Source organism: Pseudophryne corroboree, chromosome 2 (genome assembly GCF_028390025.1).
Source record: "Pseudophryne corroboree isolate aPseCor3 chromosome 2, aPseCor3.hap2, whole genome shotgun sequence".
NCBI lineage: Eukaryota > Metazoa > Chordata > Amphibia > Anura > Myobatrachidae > Pseudophryne > Pseudophryne corroboree.
Window position 1 is genome coordinate 75,571,016 of NC_086445.1, and position 20,814 is coordinate 75,591,829.

Sequence of the window (20,814 nt, forward strand, 5' to 3'; positions counted from 1 at the left end):
CGCCAATTCTGAGACACGCCTGGCTGAAGCAAGGGCTAACAGCATTACCACTTTCCATGTGAGATATTTTAAGTCCACAGTGGTGAGTGGTTCAAACCAATGTGATTTTAGGAACCCCAAAACTACATTGAGATCCCAAGGTACCACTGGAGGCACAAAAGGAGGCTGTATATGCAGTACCCCCTTGACAAACATCTGAACTTCAGGAACTGAAGCTAGTTCTTTCTGGAAGAATATCGACAGGGCCGAAATTTGAACCTTAATGGACCCTAATTTTAGGCCCATAGACAGTCCTGTTTGCAGGAAATGCAGGAAACGACCCAGTTGAAATTCCTCTGAAGGGGCCTTCCTGGCCTCACACCACGCAACATATTTACGCCAAATACGGTGATAATGTTGCACAGTTACATCCTTCCTGGCTTTGATCAGGGTAGGGATGACTTCATCCGGAACGCCTTTTTCCTTCAGGATCCGGCGTTCAACCGCCATGCCGTCAAACGCAGCCGCGGTAAGTCTTGGAACAGACAGGGTCCCTGCTGGAGCAGGTCCTTTCTTAGAGGTAGAGGCCACGGGTCCTCCGTGAGCATCTCTTGAAGTTCCGGGTACCAAGTCCTTCTTGGCCAATCCGGAGCCACGAGTATAGTCCTTACTCCTCTCCTTCTTATGATTCTCAGTACCTTGGGTATGAGAGGCAGAGGAGGGAACACATACACTGACTGGTACACCCACGGTGTTACCAGAGCGTCCACAGCTATTGCCTGAGGGTCCCTTGACCTGGCGCAATATCTGTCCAGTTTTTTGTTGAGGCGGGACGCCATCATGTCCACCTTTGGTTTTTCCCAACGGTTCACAATCATGTGGAAGACTTCTGGGTGAAGTCCCCACTCCCCCGGGTGGAGGTCGTGTCTGCTGAGGAAGTCTGCTTCCCAGTTGTCCACTCCCGGAATGAACACTGCTGACAGTGCTATCACATGATTTTCCGCCCAGCGAAGAATCCTTGCAACTTCCGTCATTGCCCTCCTGCTTCTTGTGCCGCCCTGTCTGTTTACGTGGGCGACTGCCGTGATGTTGTCCGACTGGATCAACACCGGCTGACCCTGAAGCAGAGGCCTTGCCTGACTTAGGGCATTGTAAATGGCCCTTAGTTCCAGGATATTTATGTGAAGTGACGTTTCCATGCTTGACCACAAGCCCTGGAAATTTCTTCCCTGTGTGACTGCTCCCCAGCCTCTCAGGCTGGCATCCGTGGTCACCAGGACCCAGTCCTGAATGCCGAATCTGCGGCCCTCTAGAAGATGAGCACTCTGCAACCACCACAGGAGAGACACCCTTGTCCTTGGAGACAGGGTTATCCGCTGATGCATTTGAAGATGCGATCCGGACCATTTGTCCAGCAGATCCCACTGAAAAGTTCTTGCGTGGAATCTGCCGAATGGAATCGCTTCGTAAGAAGCCACCATTTTTCCCAGGACCCTTGTGCATTGATGCACTGACACTTGGCCTGGTTTTAGGAGGTTCCTGACTAGGTCGGATAACTCCCTGGCTTTCTCCTCCGGGAGAAACACCTTTTTCTGGACTGTGTCCAGAATCATCCCTAGGAACAGCAGACGTGTCGTCGGAATCAGCTGCGATTTTGGAATATTTAGAATCCACCCGTGCTGTCGTAGTACTACTTGAGATAGTGCTACTCCGACCTCTAACTGTTCTCTGGACCTTGCCCTTATCAGGAGATCGTCCAAGTAAGGGATAATTAAGACGCCTTTTCTTCGAAGAAGAATCATCATTTCGGCCATTACCTTGGTAAAGACCCGGGGTGCCGTGGACAATCCAAACGGCAGCGTCTGAAACTGATAGTGACAGTTCTGTACCACAAACCTGAGGTACCCTTGGTGAGAAGGGCAAATTGGGACATGGAGGTAAGCATCCTTGATGTCCAGAGACACCATATAGTCCCCTTCTTCCAGGTTCGCTATCACTGCTCTGAGTGACTCCATCTTGAATTTGAACCTTTGTATGTAAGTGTTCAAGGATTTCAGATTTAAAATAGGTCTCACCGAGCCGTCCGGCTTCGGTACCACAAACAGCGTGGAATAATACCCCTTTCCCTGTTGTAGGAGGGGTACCTTGATTATCACCTGCTGGGAATACAGCTTGTGAATGGCTTCCAATACCGCCTCCCTGTCGGAGGGAGACGTTGGTAAAGCAGACTTCAGGAACCGGCGAGGGGGAGACGTCTCGAATTCCAATTTGTACCCCTGAGATACTACCTGCAGGATCCAGGGGTCCACTTGCGAGTGAGCCCACTGCGCGCTGAAATTCTTGAGACGGGCCCCCACCGTGCCTGAGTCCGCTTGTAAGGCCCCAGCGTCATGCTGAGGACTTGGCAGAAGCGGGGGAGGGCTTCTGTTCCTGGGAAGAGGCTGCCTGCTGCAGTCTTTTTCCCCTTCCTCTGCCCCGGGGCAGATATGAGTGGCCTTTTGCCCGCTTGCCCTTATGGGGATGAAAGGACTGAGCCTGAAAAGACGGTGTCTTTTTCTGCTGAGAGGTGACCTGGGGTAAAAAGGTGGATTTCCCAGCCGTTGCCGTGGCCACCAGGTCCGATAGACCGACCCCAAATAACTCCTCCCCTTTATACGGCAATACTTCCATATGCCGTTTGGAATCCGCATCACCTGACCACTGTCGCGTCCATAACCCTCTTCTGGCAGAAATGGACAGCGCACTTACTCTTGATGCCAGAGTGCAAATATCCCTCTGTGCATCTCGCATATATAGAAATGCATCCTTTAAATGCTCTATAGTCAATAATATACTGTCCCTGTCCAGGGTATCAATATTTTCAGTCAGGGAATCCGACCAAGCCACCCCAGCACTGCACATCCAGGCTGAGGCGATTGCTGGTCGCAGTATAATACCAGTATGTGTGTATATACTTTTTAGGATATTTTCCAGCTTCCTATCAGCTGGTTCCTTGAGGGCGGCCGTATCAGGAGACGGTAACGCCACTTGTTTTGATAAGCGTGTGAGCGCCTTATCTACCCTAGGGGGTGTTTCCCAACGCGCCCTAACCTCTGGCGGGAAAGGGTATAATGCCAATAATTTTTTAGAAATTAGCAGTTTTTTATCGGGGGAAACCCACGCTTCATCACACACCTCATTTAATTCATCTGATTCAGGAAAAACTACGGGTAGTTTTTTCACACCCCACATAATACCCTTTTTTGTGGTACTTGTAGTATCAGAAATGTTCAAAACCTCCTTCATTGCCGTGATCATGTAACGTGTGGCCCTACTGGAAAATACGTTTGTTTCCTCACCGTCGACACTGGAGTCAGTGTCCGTGTCTGGGTCTGTGTCGACCATCTGAGGTAACGGGCGCTTTAGAGCCCCTGACGGTGTTTGAGACGCCTGTACAGGTAATAACTGATTTGCCGGCTGTCTCATGTCGTCAACAGTCTTTTGTAAAGTGCTGACACTATCACGTAATTCCTTCCATAAGACCATCCAGTCAGGTGTCGACTCCCTAGGGGGTGACATCACTATTACAGGCAATTGCTCCGCCTCCATACCATTTTCCTCCTCATACATGTCGACACAAACGTACCGACACACAGCACACACACAGGGAATGCTCTGATAGAGGACAGGACCCCACTAGCCCTTTGGGGAGACAGAGGGAGAGTTTGCCAGCACACACCAGAGCGCTATATATATACAGGGATAACTTTATATAAGTGTTTTTCCCTTATATAGCTGCTGTATAGATTTATCTGCCAAATTAGTGCCCCCCCTCTCTTGTTTTACCCTGTTTCTGTAGTGCAGGACTGCAGGGGAGAGTCAGGGAGCTTCCCTCCAACGGAGCTGTGAGGGAAAATGGCGCCAGTGTGCTGAGGAGATAGGCTCCGCCCCCTTCTCGGCGGCCTTTCTCCCGCTTTTTTAAGGAAAAATTGGCAGGGGTTAAATGCATCCATATAGCCCAGGAGCTATATGTGATGTATTTTTTGCCATCTAAGGTGTTTTTATTGCGTCTCAGGGCGCCCCCCCCCCAGCGCCCTGCACCCTCAGTGACCGGAGTGTGAAGTGTGCTGAGAGCAATGGCGCACAGCTGCGGTGCTGTGCGCTATCTTATTGAAGACAGGACGTCTTCTGCCGCCGATTTTCCGGACCTCTTCAGTCTTCTGGCTCTGTAAGGGGGCCGGCGGCGCGGCTCTGGGACCCATCCATGGCTGGGCCTGTGATCGTCCCTCTGGAGCTAATGTCCAGTAGCCTAAGAAGCCCAATCCACTCTGCACGCAGGTGAGTTCGCTTCTTCTCCCCTTAGTCCCTCGATGCAGTGAGCCTGTTGCCAGCAGGTCTCACTGAAAATAAAAAACCTAAAACTAAACTTTTCACTAAGCAGCTCAGGAGAGCCACCTAGTGTGCACCCTTCTCGTTCGGGCACAAAAATCTAACTGAGGCTTGGAGGAGGGTCATGGGGGGAGGAGCCAGTGCACACCAGGTAGTCCTAAAGCTTTTTACTTTTGTGCCCAGTCTCCTGCGGAGCCGCTATTCCCCATGGTCCTTTCGGAGTTCCCAGCATCCACTAGGACGTCAGAGAAAATAAGATTTTACTTACCGGTAAATCTATTTCTCGTAGTCCGTAGTGGATGCTGGGCGCCCGTCCCAAGTGCGGACTTCTTCTGCAATACTTGTATATAGTTATTGCTTAAAATAAGAATTTACTCACCGGTAATTCTATTTCTCGTAGTCCGTAGTGGATGCTGGGTACTCCGTAAGGACCATGGGGAATAGACGGGCTCCGCAGGAGACTGGGCACTCTAAAAGAAAGATTAGGTACTATCTGGTGTGCATTGGCTCCTCCCTCTATGCCCCTCCTCCAGACCTCAGTTAGGGAAACGGTGCCCGGAAAGGATTTGGAATCCAGGGTAAGACTCATACCAGCCACACCAATCACACCGTACAACTTGTGATAACTATACCCAGTTAACAGTATGAACAACAAATGAGCCTCATTAACAGATGGCTCATAACAAAACCCTTTAGTTAAGCAATAACTATATACACGTATTGCAGAGAGTCCGCACTTGGGACGGGCTCCCAGCATCCACTACGGACTACGAGAAATAGAATTACCGGTGAGTAAATTCTTATTTTCTCTGACGTCCTAGTGGATGCTGGGTACTCCGTAAGGACCATGGGGATTATACCAAAGCTCCCAAACGGGCGGGAGAGTGCGGATGACTCTGCAGCACCGCATGAGCAAACTCAAGGTCCTCCTCAGCCAGGGTATCAGACTTGTAGAATTTTGCAAACGTGTTTGACCCCGACCAGGTAGCAGCTCGGCAAAGTTGTAATGCCGAGACCCCTTGGGCAGCCGCCCAAGAAGAGCCCCCTTCCTCGTGGAATGGGCTTTTACTGATTTAGGATGCGGCAGTCCAGCCGCAGAATGTGCAAGTTGAATCGTGCTACAGATCCAGCGAGCAATAGTCTGCTTAGAAGCAGGAGCACCCAGCTTGTTGGGTGCATGCAGGATAACAGCGAGTCAGTATTTCTGACTCAAGAAAGTCCTGGAAACATAGATTTTCAGGGCCCGGACTACGTCCAGCAACTTGGAGGCCTCCAAGTCCCGAGTAGCCGCAGGCACCACAATAGGTTGGTTTAAATGAAACGCTGATACCACCTTAGGGAGAAATTGGGGACGAATCCTCAATTCTGCCCTGTCCCTATGGAAGATAAGATAAAGGCTTTCACATGACAAAGCCGCCAATTCTGACACACGCCTAGCCGAAGCCAAGGCCAAATATATATATGACCACTTTCCACGTGAGATACTTCAACTCCACGTTCTGAAGTGGCACAAAACAATGTGATTTTAGGAAATCCAACACTACGTTGAGATCCCAAGGTGCCACTGGAGGCACAAAAATGGGCTGAATATGCAGCACTCCCTTAACAACGTCTGAACTTCAGGCAGCGTCTTTCCTAGCCTTTAACAGCGTAGGAATCACTGCATCTGGAACGCCCTTTTCCGTTAGAATCCGGCGTTCAACCGCCAAGCCTTCAAACGCAGCCGCGGTAAGTCTTGGAACAGACAGGGCCCCTGCAGTAACAGGTCCTGTCTGATAGACAGAGGCCATGGGTCCTCCGAGATCATTTCTTGTAGTTCTGGGTACCAAGTTCTTCTTGGCCAATCCGGAACTACGAGTATAGTTCTTACTCCTCTTTTACGTACTATCCTCAGTACCTTGGGTATGAGAGGAAGAGGAGGGAACACATCAACCGACTGGTACACCCACGGTGTCACTAGTGCGTCCACAGCTATCGCCTGAGGGTCTCTTGACCTGGCGCAATACTTTTTTAGCTTTTTGTTGAGGCGGGACGCCATCATGTCCACCTGTGGCCGTTCCCAACGGTTCACAATCTGCGTGAAGACTTCTGGATGAAGTCCCCACTCTCCCGGGTGGAGGTCGTGCCTGCTGAGGAAGTCTGCTTCCTAGTTTTCCACACCCGGAATGAACACTGCTGACAGTGTTAGCACGTGATACTCCGCCCATCGGAGAATCCTTGTGGCTTCTGCCAACGCCATCCTGCTTCTTGTGCCGCCTTGTCGGTTTACATGGGCGACCGCCGTGATGTTGTCTGACTGAATCAGCACCGGCTGGTTTTGAAGCAGGGGTTCTGCTTGCCTTAGGGCATTGTAAATGGCCCTTAGGTCCAGAATATTTATGTGCAGGGAAGTCTCCTGACTCGACCATTGTCCTTGGAAATTTCTTCCCTGAGTGAGTGCTCCCCAACCTCGGAGGCTTGCATCCGTGGTCACCAGGACCCAGTCCTGAATGCCGAATCTGCGGCCCTCGAGAAGATGAGCACTCTGCAGCCACCACAGCAGAGACACCCTGGCCCTCGGGGACAGGGTGATCAGCCGATGCATCTGAAGATGCGATCCTCACTTGTCTAACAGGTTCCACTGAAAGTTCCTTGCATGGAACCTGCCGAAGGGAATTGCTTCGTAAGAAGCTACCATCTTTTCCAGGACTCGCGTGCAATGATGCACCGACACCTGTTTTGGTTTCAGGAGGTCTCTGACCAGAGATGACAACTCCTTGGCCTTCTCCTCCGGGAGAAAACACCTTCTTCTGTTCTGTGTCCAGAAACATGCCCAATATCAGCAGACGCGTCGTAGGAACCAGCTGCGACTTTGGGATATTCAGAATCCAGCCGTGCTGTTGTAGCACTTCATGAGATAGTGCTACTCCGATCAACGACTGCTCCTTGGACCTCGCCTTTATAAAGAGATCGTCCAAGTACGGGATAATTATAACTCCCTTCTTTCGAAGGAGTATCATCATTTTGGCCATTACCTTGGAACACACCCTCGGTGCCGTGGACAGACCAAACGGCAACGTCTGGAATTGGTAATGGCAGTTCTGTACCACAACCTTGAGGTACTCCCGGTGAGGTGGGTAAATGGGGACATGTAGGTAAGCATCCATGATGTCCAGTGATACCATGTAATTCCCCTCTTCCAGGCTTGCAATAACCGCCCTGAGTGATTCCATTTTGAACTTGAACTTCCTTATATAAGTGTTCAAGGATTTCAAATTTAGAATGGGTCTCACCGAACCGTCTGGTTTCGGTACCACAAAGATTGTGGAATAGTAACCCCGTCCCTGTTGAAGGAGGGGAACTTTTATTATCACCTGCTGGAGGTACAGCTTGTGAATTGCCGCCAATACTACCTCCCTGTCCTGGGGAGTAGCTGGCAAGGCTGATTTGAGGTAACGGCGAGGGGGAGAAGCCTCGAATTCCAGCTTGAATCCCTGAGATACCACTTGTAGAACCCAGAGATCCACCTGTGAGCGAACCCACTGGTCGCTGAAATTTCAGAGACGCGCCCCCACCGCACCTGGCTCCGTCTGTGGAGCCCCAGCGTCATGCGGTGGACTTAGTAGAAGCAGGGGAGGATTTTTGTTCCTGGGAACTGGCTGTCTGGTGCAGCTTTTTCCCTCTCCCCCTGCCTCTGGGCAGAAAGGAAGCACCTTTGATCCGCTTGCCTTTCTGAGGCCGAAAGGACTGTACCTGATAGTACGGTGCTTTCTTAGGTTGTGAGGGAGCCTGAGGTAAAAATGTCGATTTCCCAGCTGTTGCTGTGGATACGAGGTCCGAGAGACCATCCCCAAACAATTCCTCACCCTTATAAGGCAAAACCTCCATGTGCCTTTTAGAATCAGCATCACCTGTCCACTGCCGGGTCCATAATACCCTCCTGGCAGAAATGGACATTGCATTAATTCTAGATGCCAGCCGGCAAATATCCCTCTGTGCATCCCTCATATATAAGACGATGTCTTTAATATGCTCTATGGTTAGCAAAATAGTATCCCTGTCGAGGGTATCAATATTATCTGACAGGGTATCAGACCACGCTGCAGCAGCACTACACATCCATGCTGAAGCAATTGCAGGTCTCAGTATAGTACCTGAGTGTGTATATACAGACTTCAGGATAGCCTCCTGCTTTCTATCAGCAGGCTCCTTCAAGGCGGCCGTATCCTGAGACGGCAGTGCCACCTTTTTTGACAAGCGTGTGAGCGCCTTATCCACCCTAGGAGATATCTCCCAACGTGACCTATCCTCTTGCGGGAAAGGGTACGCCATCAGTAACTTTTTAGAAATTACCAGTTTCTTATCGGGGGAACCCCACGCTTCTTCACACACTTCATTCAACTCATCTGATGGGGGAAAAAACACTGGCTGCTTTTTCTCCCCAAACATAATACCCTTTTTAGTGGTACCTGGGTTAATGTCAGAAATGTGTAACACATTTTTCATTGCCGTAATCATGCAACGGATGCCCCTTGTGGATTGTGTATATGTCTCATCCTCGTCAACACTGGAGTCAGACTCCGTGTCGACATCTGTGTCTGCCATCTGAGGTAGCGGGCGTTTGTGAGCCCCTGATGGTCTTTGAGACGCCTGGGCAGGCACGGGCTGAGAAGCCGGCTGTCCCACGGCTGTTACGTCATCCAGCCTTTTATGTAAGGAGTTGACACTGTCGGTTAATACCTTCCACATATCCACCCACTCTGGTGTCGGCCCCGCAGGGGGTGACATCACACTTATCGGCACCTGCTCCGCCTCCACATAAGCCTCCTCATCAAACATGTCGACACAGCCGTACCGACACACCGCACACACACAGGGAATGCTCTGACTGAGGACAGGACCCCACAAAGTCCTTTGGGGAGACAGAGAGAGAGAGTATGCCAGCACACACCACAGCGCTATTTAATCAGGGATTTTCACTAACACAAAGTGATTTTTCCCTATAGCTGCTTTACATATACAGTTTGCGCCTAAATTTAGTGCCCCCCCTCTCTTTGTTTCCCTTTGAGCCTGGAAACTGCAGGGGAGAGCCTGGGGAGCTGTCTTCCAGCGGAGCTGTGAAGAGGAAATGGCGCCAGTGTGCTGAGGGAGATAGCCCCGCCCCTTTCTCAGCGGACTTCTCCCGCTCTTATATTTATATTATGGCGGGGGATTTTTGCACATATATAGTTTTTTAGACTATATTATGTGCTGTTTGCCAATGTAAGGTACTCTAATTGCAGCCCAGGGCGCCCCCCCCCAGCGCCCTGCACCCATCAGTGACCGAAGTATGTGGTGTGCATAGGGAGCAATGGCGCACAGCTGCAGTGCTGTGCGCTACCTTAATGAAGACCGGAGTCTTCAGCCGCCGATTTTCAGGATGTTCTTCTTGCTTCTGGCTCTGCAAGGGGGACGGCAGCGCGGCTCCGGGACCAGACGACCGAGGCTGGGCCTGTGTTCGATCCCTCTGGAGCTAATGGTGTCCAGTAGCCTAAGAAGCCCAAGCTAGCTGCAAGCAGGTAGGTTCGCTTCTCTCCCCTTAGTCCCTCGTAGCAGTGAGTCTGTTGCCAGCAGATCTCACTGAAAATAAAAAAACTAACAAATACTTTCTTTACTAGAAGCTCAGGAGAGCCCCTAGTGTGCAACCAGCTCGAGCCGGGCACAGATTCTAACTGAGGTCTGGAGGAGGGGCATAGAGGGAGGAGCCAGTGCACACCAGATAGTACCTAATCTTTCTTTTAGAGTGCCCAGTCTCCTGCGGAGCCCGTCTATTCCCCATGGTCCTTACGGAGTACCCAGCATCCACTAGGACGTCAGAGAAATAAGGGTTATGTTATGGTTGCATCAGGTTTGTCTGATGCTCTGTTGTTGTTCATACTGTTAACTGGGTAAGTTTATCACGAGTTATACGGTGTGATTGGTGTGGCTGGTATGAGTCTTACCCTGGATTCCAAAATCCTTTCCTTGTACTGTCAGCTCTTCCGGGCACAGTTTCCTTAACTGAGGTCTGGAGGAGGGACATAGAGGGAGGAGCCAGTGCACACCAGTATTCCTAATTCTTTCTTAAAGTGCCCTGTCTCCTGCGGAGCCCGTCTATTCCCCATGGTCCTTACAGAGTCCCCAGCATCCACTACGGACTACGAGAAATAGATTTACCGGTAAGTAAAATCTTATTATTTATTTATAAAATGAAACACATTTTACATATCTATTCAATGGTGAATACATGTTTTATACATCCCAGTTTACTGAAATGGATCATTTTGTGCTTCTGGTTTATGGTGCTCAGTCACCGAAAGACTTACCTTTGGCATAAAAAATGACTGCAGCGAACTAACATATTCATACAATGAATTGAGATGATTCCAAAAAATAGAAGGCTCACCGGTCCCAACTGGAAATGAAAAAATAAAACATAATTAATAGGAAGTCAAGTGTAAAACATACAACAAGCTATAACAGTGTAAACATTGGATGTTAATGCTCGTTAACGAGGGTGTGCTCTTTATTTTGTTTTCACATGCTCGGGAAGCAAAGTGAACAACAAAAGAACTCAGACAATGCAGATCATTTTATACCGAAAAGCACCCCACAAATGTAAGAAATCTGCAGCAAAGAAGCCAAAGGGCAGAATTTAGTTTACACCTTTCGTTTATTTAAAATGTACTATGGCTAGATCCACTTTCCTGATCACAAAAATGGAAAGAGATAACTTACTGTATGCATTTATTAATATTCTCAGTGGATAGATAGATAGATAGATAGATAGATAGATAGATAGATAGATAGATAGATAGATAGATAGATAGATAGATAGATCGATCTCTTCTCCCTTTCGCCTCCAAATTACTTGAACGACCAGTCTACAGCCGTCTCACAAGCTACCTCTCTGACAACTCCATCATCGATCCACTACAATCTGGCTTTCGCCCACTCCACTCAACTGAGACTGCCCTTGTGAAAGTCACCAATGACCTGCTTTCGGCCAAATCCAGGGGCCACTTCTCTCTGCTCATCCTTCTGGACCTCTCTGCTGCCTTTGACACCGTAGATCATCCTCTCCTACTCCGCACACTCCAAAACGCTGGCCTCTCTAGCACTGTCCTTGACTGGTTTTCTTCTTACCTAACTAACCGCTCCTTCTCTGTGTCTGCCTCCAGCACCACCTCACACCCTTCCATCCTTCCTGTTGGTGTCCCTCAGGGTTCTGTCCTTGGACCCCTTCTGTTCTCCCTGTACACCTCTTCCCTGGGTGCGCTCATTAACTCATTTGGCCTTCAATACCACCTCTATGCTGATGACACACAACTCTACCTCTCATCTCCTGATCTGTCCTCCTCTGTCCTCTCTCAGGTTTCCAGCTGCCTCTCCGCAATCTCCTCCTCGATGTCTGAACGCTCTCTAAAGCTCAACATGGACAAAACTGAACTCATCATCTTCCCCCCATCCAGAGCAACACCCCCGACCAATATCTCCATCATTGTTGACACCACCATCTCCCCCGTTCCCAAACTCCGCTGCTTGGGCGTCACTCTTGACTCCTCCCTCTCCTTTGCACCCCACATCCAAGCTCTGGCACAATCCTGTCGTTTCCAGCTATGCAACATTGCTCGTATCAGGCCATATCTCTCCCAGAGTGCAACTAAACTCATCATCCACTCACTAGTCATCTCACGACTTGACTACTGCAATGTTCTCCTCACTGGCCTCGCTTGCTCCCATCTTGCTCCCCTCTAATCTGTCCTGAACTCCGCAGCTAGGCTTATCTTCCTCTCCCGCCGCACCACATCTGCCACTCCCCTTCGACAAAATCTACACTGGCTCCCATTCCCCTACAGAATCCTCTTCAAACTCCTCACCCTCACATACAAGGCCATCTCTAATTCCACTGCTCCCTACATCTCCAACCTCCTTTCCCTTCATACTCCCTCCCGCCCCCTACGGTCGACTAATGACCGTCGCCTCTCCACCGCCCTGGTCACTGCTTCCGATGCACGAGTTCAGGATTTTGCCCGTGCTGCACCCCTTCAGTGGAATGCACTCCCCCGCTCCATTAGACTCTCCCCGACCTTGCAAAGCTTCAAACGGGCACTAAAAACCCACCTATTCATCAAAGCATACCCTCCCGATGCATAACCCAGTGCTGAAGCCGCGCCTCCACCCCCCTGCCTCATGCAGTGAACATCTCAGCTTTGCTTGCATACTGCCATCAGGCTGCCTCCCACTTGCCTGCACCTCTTGTCATCTGTCTGTCGCCCCTCCCCACTAGATTGTTAGCTCTTCAGAGCAGGGCCCTCTTTCCTCTGGTTATCTAAGCCCTCGTCTCAACACATTTCACTCGCAGCTCTCCCCTACTCAATGACCATCTTTATCCTGCTAGTAAAGGCTCATCTCCATCTATGGCCACCAGCCTCTAGTAGTACGATGATCACTCCATCAATGCTTACATCTTAGCTGTATTATGTCTTGAGAACGTGTGGTGCTCTGTTACCTGTACTCTATTTCTGTTATTTATTTACAGTAATGCTATGTTTTGTCTCCCTGTACTGTCCTTTGTACGGCGCTGCGAAACACATGTGGCGCCTTATAAATAAAATGTAATATTAATAATAATAATGACAGACAGACAGACAGACAGATAGACAGATAGACAGATAGACAGATAGACAGATAGACAGATAGACAGATAACACTGAAACAGGACATCACATATTACGCCTACTTTCTGAACCCAGGTTAGAAGGATGGCATTACCTTGACCACTGCATTCTGTAGGCAAACTTAAATGCACACCAGGGGGTCACTGGGTACAGTATGTGTGCATTACAGCAAAGCAGTGGACAAAGTGTACTGTTAATTATGTGTAAACTAACTTCCTGTAAATTCACTTTTGTAGAATGTTTTAGAGCCGTTTCAGGACCCTGTGGCCCAGCTGAGGTAGCAGAGTGAGTAAAGTTAGAAGGTCTGATGAATTGTCTGCTCATGGAGCAGGAAGTGCTGGAGCTTGAGATGCTGGGGGTGTCCTAAGTAGTCCTGGCAATGCCAAGAGACAGCCCAGACTGAATTTGATACCAGGATACAGGACTGGAACTCTAGCTGTGAGTACCTGGAACTTGTGAAGGAACTAAGGCAGCCTACTAGAGAGGTCAAGCAGTAACCGGAGTCTTATGTATCCAGGTCTGATGACTGCTCCAGCCATTAAGCCTGGGACTGCTCTGGTCCAGACCTAGAACTGGATTAAGGATCCAAGACTCAGACAGGAAGCAGAGACATGCTACCCAGGACCATCAGATAACAAGCCAGAAGGATCTGGAACGTGAACACTACCCTACCCAGGAATAAGACCCCTGACATACAGTACAGCCCTGAGTTATGGGACACACACATGGTGCGATTTTAACTACCAATAAGGACTATAGAGTCCATATCGGTAGTAAACATAGTGCATATCGCAGTGTGTATACAGCTTGCGATGCTGATGCGCACTCCCTCAGGTTTGGCAACATGCAGGCTGGTCAATTTTGACTATAAAGTGTACAATCTAGCACACTGTATAGTTAAAATTGACCATAGCATAAATCGCACAGAGCCAAAATCGCACTGTGTATAGTCAATATATGTAGATTTTGTCTCTGGGGTGATCAAAGGAAATCGCACAGTGCAAATCTGCCAAAAAGGCAGAATCACAGTGTGTATGCTCCTTGAGGAACACAGGATAGGAGAGCCAAGCGTAACTCCAGCAAGTGGAGTAGCCAGAAGGACAGAATGGAAGTCTCTGAAGCTGCTGTGAATAGCCACAGTAGATGGCATGCTGCGGATAATCGCAGCAGATGTAAACCAGAAAAGATGATGTACTGCGAGTGCAGCTTCATGAAGCAGGAACCCAGACAACTGAGCCAAGCAGTATAGGAACTGTGATGCAGACAGGGAGCAGACGATAAACAGCAGGCATTTGGACTGGTTATGGTGAGCTGGTGCAGCAGAGGTTTGGAAGCTAAATGGAATACAGCAGCACTGACCAGTGAACAAACAGCTGGAAGCAGCATGTAGTATACTGTCAGCTGATATCTGAAATAGGTCCAAGTACAGGAGTACTGAGGTCTGGGCACCAGGTACTTTCCAGGAAGGAAGGCATTGCTCTGGCAATGTGCAGCAGTCCAGAGCAGGTTTAAAAAGGAAGTACTGGAAGTTCATAGGCTGTTGGAATCATGTTAGCACAGCTGTAGTGCTAGGATTGGTTCAGAGTCACACAGAGAAATCCAATATGGCTGTGCCCATGCAGCCAGCTGGTTTGTTTAGAACGGTGTTTGAGCAACTTGGGAATGGACCTGAAGCTTTGTAGAGAACGATGATGTGACAACGATGGGGGCGGTATATACAACTAAGGCCCTGATTCGGGACACTTCTCATTGGTCCAGTCAAACCTAGGCCAGTATTTACTAAGAATTCGAGTTTGTCCGATTTGTGTTTTTTTTTTCTAAGTCCCAATCCGGGAATTCACTAAGCACCAATCTCGGCAGTGTTTGGACTATTCGTAATGGTTTGATTATCAAAGTTCAGAAATACGAATGAATAGACCATCAGTCAAACACGGCTGTTATTTCATACAATACGGGCATTCACTATTCATTCGTATTTGGGTGTTAGTCTCTGAGTGCTCAAGTGCGGGTCTGTTTTTTTCCGATTCGTTAAAAAAAGCAGCAAAAAAAAGACCTGCTTTTTCCAGTCGAGTTTGGATAACCATGCACGGATCAGTGAGATCTGTGCATGGTTATCTATGGGAAAGGGTCTGTTTAGTGTTAAAACATAAAAAAAAATTGCGTGGGGTCCCCCCTCCTAAGCATAACCAGCCTCGGGCTCTTTGAGCCGGTCCTGGTTGTCAAAATATGGGGGGGGAAATGACAGGGGTTCCCCCATATTTCATCAACCAGCACCGGGCTCTGCGCCTGGTCCTGGTTCCAAAAATACGGGGGACAAAAAGCGTAGGGGTCCCCCGTATTTTTGAAACCAGCACCGGGCTCCACTAGCCAGGTACATAATGCCTCAGCCGGGGGACACTTTTATACTGGTCCCTGCGGCCCTGGCATTACATACCCAACTAGTCACCCCTGGCCGGGGTACCCTGGAGGAGTGGGAACCCCTTAAATCAAGGGGTCCCCCCCCTCCAGCCACCCAAGGGCCAGGGGTGAAGCCCGAGGCTGTCCCCCCCATCCAAGGGCGGCGGATGGGGGGCTGATAGCCATGTGTAAAAAATGTGAATATTGTTTTTAGTAGCAGTACTACAAGTCCCAGCAAGCCTCCCCCGCAAGCTGGTACTTGGAGAACCACAAGTACCAGCATGCGGTTGAAAACCTGGCCCGCTGGTACCTGTAGTACTACTACTAAAAAAATACCCCCAAAAAAACAGGACACACACACCGTGAAAGTATTACAAATGTAGAAAAAAAGGAAGGATGTAACTTGCGCCTATGGAGCCGCTTTGTACTAAAAACTCTCGGATACACCAAATCCAATAAACGGCGTGAAAGTATAAGTTTATTACATACATGCACACCTCCATACATACATACTTACCTATGTTCTCACGAGGCTCGGTCCTCTTCTCCATGTAGAATCCTTGGGGGACCTGTGAAAAAAATTATACTCACATAATCCAGTGTAGATTGTGTCCAAAGTATAATCCACGTACTTGGCAAAACAAAAAAACGGAAACCCGACCACGCACTGAAAGGGGTCCCATGTTTACACATGGGACCCCTTTCCCCGACTGCAAGGACCCCCCCCTGACTCCTGTCAAAGAGGGTCCCTTCAGCCAATCAGGGAGCGCCACGTCGTGGCACTCTCCTGATTGGCTGTGTGCTCCTGTAGTGTCTGTGAGGCAGCACACGGCAGAGATACAATGTTGCGCCTATGCGCTCCATTGTAGCCAATGGTGGGAACTTTGCGGTCAGCGGTGAGGTTACTTTCGGTCAACCGCTGACCGCAAAGTTGCCACCATTGGCTACAATGGAGCGCATAGGCGCTACATTGTATCTGTGCCGTGTGCTGCCTCACAGACACTACAGGAGCACACAGCCAATCAGGAGAGTGCCACGACGTGGCGCTCCCTGATTGGCTGAAGGGACCCTCTTTGACAGGAGTCAGGGGGGGTCCTGGCAGTCGGGGAAAGGGGTCCCATGTGTAAACATGGGACCCCTTTCAGTGCGTGGTCGGGTTTCCGTTTTTTTGTTTTGCCAATTACGTGGATTATACTTTGGACACAATCTACACTGGATTATGTGAGTACAATTTTTTGCACAGGTCCCCCAAGGATTCTACATGGAGAAGAGGACCGAGCCTCGTGGGAACATAGGTAAGTATGTATGTATGGAGGCGTGCATGTATGTAATAAACTTATACTTTCACGGTGTGTGTCCCCTGTTTTTTGGGGGGGTATTTTTTTTAGTAGTAGTACTACAGGTACCAGCGGGCCAGGTTTTCAACCGCATGCTGGTACTTGGGGTTCTCCAAGTACCAGCTTGCGGGGGAGGCTTGCTGGGACTTGTAGTACTGCTACTAAAAAATAAGAATTTACTTACCGATAATTCTATTTCTCGTAGTCCGTAGTGGATGCTGGGGACTCCGTAAGGACCATGGGGAATAGCGGCTCCGCAGGAGACTGGGCACAAAAGTAAAGCTTTAGAACTACCTGGTGTGCACTGGCTCCTCCCCCTATGACCCTCCTCCAAGCCTCAGTTAGGATACTGTGCCCGGACGAGCGTACACAATAAGGAAGGATTTTGAATCCCGGGTAAGACTCATACCAGCCACACCAATCACACCGTATAACTCGTGATCTAAACCCAGTTAACAGCATGATAACAGAGGAGCCTCTAGAAAAGATGGCTCACTACAGCAATAACCCGATTTTTTTTTTTTTTTTTTTTTGGTAACAATAACTATGTACCAGTATTGCAGACAATCCGCACTTGGGATGGGCGCCCAGCATCCACTACGGACTACGAGAAATAGAATTATCGGTAAGTAAATTCTTATTTTCTCTAACGTCCTAAGTGGATGCTGGGGACTCCGTAAGGACCATGGGGATTATACCAAAGCTCCCAAACGGGCGGGAGAGTGCGGATGACTCTGCAGCACCAAATGAGAGAACTCCAGGTCCTCCTCAGCCAGGGTATCAATTTTGTAGAATTTTACAAACGTATTTGCTCCTGACCAAGTAGCTGCTCGGCAAAGTTGTAAAGCCGAGACCCCTCGGGCAGCCGCCCAAGATGAGCCCACCTTCCTTGTGGAGTGGGCATTTACAGATTTTTGGCTGTGGCAGGCCTGCCACAGAATGTGCAAGCTGAATTGTACTACAAATCCAACGAGCAATAGTCTGCTTAGAAGCAGGAGCACCCAGCTTGTTGGGTGCATACAGGATAAACAGCGAGTCAGATTTTCTGACTCCAGCCGTCCTGGAAACATATATTTTCAGGGCCCTGACAACGTCTAGCAACTTGGAGTCCTCCAAGTCCCTAGTAGCCGCAGGCACCACAATAGGTTGGTTCAGGTGAAACGCTGAAACCACCTTAGGGAGAAACTGAGGACGGGTCCTCAATTCCGCCCTGTCCGAATGGAAAATCAGATAAGGGCTTTTACAGGATAAAGCCGCCAATTCTGACACGCGCCTGGCCCAGGCCAGGGCCAACAGCATGACCACTTTCCATGTGAGATATTTTAACTCCACAGATTTAAGTGGTTCAAACCAATGTGACTTTTGGAACCCAAAAACTACATTGAGATCCCAAAGTGCCACTGGAGGCACAAAAGGAGACTGTATATGCAGTACCCCTTTTACAAACGTCTGAACTTCAGGGACTGAAGCTAGTTCTTTTTGGAAGAAAATTGACAGGGCCGAAATTTGAACCTTAATGGACCCCAATTTCAGGCCCATAGACACTCCTGTTTGCAGGAAATGTAGGAATCGACCCAGTTGAATTTCCTCCGTCGGGCCTTACTGGCCTCGCACCACGCAACATATTTTCGCCAAATGTGGTGATAATGTTTTGCGGTTACATCCTTCCTGGCTTTGATCAGGATAGGGATGACTTCATCCGGAATGCCTTTTTTCCTTCAGGATCCGGCGTTCAACCGCCATGCCGTCAAACGCAGCCGCGGTAAGTCTTGGAACAGACAGGGTCCTTGCTGGAGCAGGTCCCTTCTTAGAGGTAGAGGCCACGGATCCTCCGTGAGCATCTCTTGAAGTTCCGGTTACCAAGTCCTTCTTGGCCAATCCGGAGCCACGAATATAGTGCTTACTCCTCTCCATCTTATCAATCTCAGTACCTTGGGTATGAGAGGCAGAGGAGGGAACACATACACTTACTGGTACACCCACGGTGTTACCAGAGCGTCTACAGCTATTGCCTGAGGGTCCCTTGACCTGGCGCAATACCTGTCGAGTTTTTCCCAACGGTTTATAATCATGTGGAAGACTTCTGGGTGAAGTCTCCACTCTCCCGGGTGGAGGTCGTGTCTGCTGAGGAAGTCTGCTTCCCAGTTGTCCACTCCCGGAATGAATACTGCTGACAGTGCTATCACATGATTTTCCGCCCAGCGAAGAATCCTTGCAGCTTCTGCCATTGCCCTCCTGCTTCTTGTGCCACCCTGTCTGTTTACGTGGGTGACTGCCGTGATGTTGTCCGACTGGATCAACACCGGCTGACCTTGAAGCAGAGGTCTTGCTAAGCTTAGAGCATTGTAAATGGCCCTTAGCTTCAGGATATTTATGTGAAGTGATGTCTCCAGGCTTGACCATAAGCCCTGGAAATTCCTTCCCTGTGTGACTGCTCCCCAGCCTCGCAGGCTGGCATCCGTGGTCACCAGGACCCAGTCCTGAATGCCGAATCTGCGGCCCTCTAGAAGATGAGCACTCTGCAACCACCACAGGAGGGACACCCTTGTCCTTGGTGACAGGGTTATCCGCTGATGCATCTGAAGATGCGACCCGGACCATTTGTCCAGCAGGTCCCACTGGAAAGTTCTTGCGTGGAATCTGCCGAATGGGATTGCTTCGTAGGAAGCCACCATTTTACCCAGAACCCTTGTGCATCGATGCACTGAGAGTTGGCTCGGTTTTAGGAGGTTCCTGACTAGCTCGGATAACTCCCTGGCTTTCTCCTCCGGGAGAAACACCTTTTTCTGGACTGTGTCCAGGATCATCCCTAGGAACAGAAGACGAGTCGTCGGAACCAGCTGCGATTTTGGAATATTGAGAATCCAATCGTGCTGCCGCAACACTACCTGAGATAGTGCTACACCGACCTCCAACTGTTCCCTGGATCTTACCCTTATCAGGGAATCGTCCAAGTAAGGGATAACTAAAATTCCCTTCCTTCGAAGGAATATCATCATTTCGGCCATTACCTTGGTAAAGACCCGGGGTGCCGTGGACCATCCATACGGCAGCGTCTGAACTGATAGTGACAGTTCTGTACCATAAACCTGAGGTACCCTTGGTGAGAAGGGTAAATTGGGACATGAAGGTAAGCATCCTTGATGTCCCGAGACATCATGTAGTCCCCATCTTCCAGGTTCGCAATCACTGCTCTGAGTGACTCAATCTTGAATTTGAACCTCTGTATGTAAGTGTTCAAAGATTTTAGATTTAGAATCGGTCTCACCGAGCCGTCCGGCTTCGGTACCACAACCGTGTGGAATAATACCCCGTTCCCTGTTGCAGGAGGGGTACCTTGATTATCACCTGCTGGGAATACAGCTTGTGAATGGCTTCCAAAACTGTCTCCCTGTCAGAAGGAGACATCGGTAAAGCCGACTTTAGGAAACGGCGAGGGGGAGACGTCTCGAATTCCAATTTGTACCCCTGAGATATCACCTGAAGGATCCAGGGGTCTACTTGCGAGTGAGCCCACTGCGCGCTGAAATTCATTGAGACGGGCCCCCCACCGTGCCTGATTCTGCTTGTAAAGCCCCAGCGTCATACTGAGGGCTTGGCAGAGGCGGGAGAGGGTTTCTGTTCCTGGGAACTGGCTGATTTCTGCAGCCTTTTTCCTCTCCCTCTGTCACGGGGCAGAAATGAGGAACCTTTTGCCCGCTTGTCCACGAAAAGACTGCGCCTGATAATACGGCGTCTTCTCATGTTGAGAGGCGACGTGGGGTACAAACGTGGATTTCCCAGCTGTTGCCGTGGCCACCAGGTCTGAAAGACCGACCCCAAATAACTCCTCCCCTTAATAAGGCAATACTTCCAAATGCCGTTTGGAATCCGCATCACCTGACCACTGTCGTGTCCATAACCCTCTACTGGTAGAAATGGACAACGCACTTAGACTTGATGCCAGTCGGCAAATATTCCGCTGTGCATCACGCATATATAGAAATGCATCTTTCAAATGCTCTATAGGCAATAATATACTGTCCCTATCTAGGGTATCAATATTTTCAGTCAGG

At 49.5% G+C, this 20,814-nt stretch overlaps 1 protein-coding gene across 4 annotated transcripts in view; it reads right to left on the bottom strand.

Moving 5' to 3' along the window:
• Positions 1 to 20,814, bottom strand: part of SLC36A4 (solute carrier family 36 member 4) — a 588,683-nt gene that overhangs the window by 450,139 nt on the left and 117,730 nt on the right. For all 4 annotated transcript variants that reach the window (XR_010201554.1, XM_063951426.1, XM_063951427.1 and 1 more), the window contains exon 4: positions 10,671 to 10,759. Coding sequence is in view for 3 of the 4 variants with exons in the window: in XM_063951426.1 (XP_063807496.1) it covers positions 10,671 to 10,759 (89 nt within the window). In the remaining variant the exon portion in view is untranslated. The remainder of the gene's footprint in view (positions 1 to 10,670; positions 10,760 to 20,814) is intronic.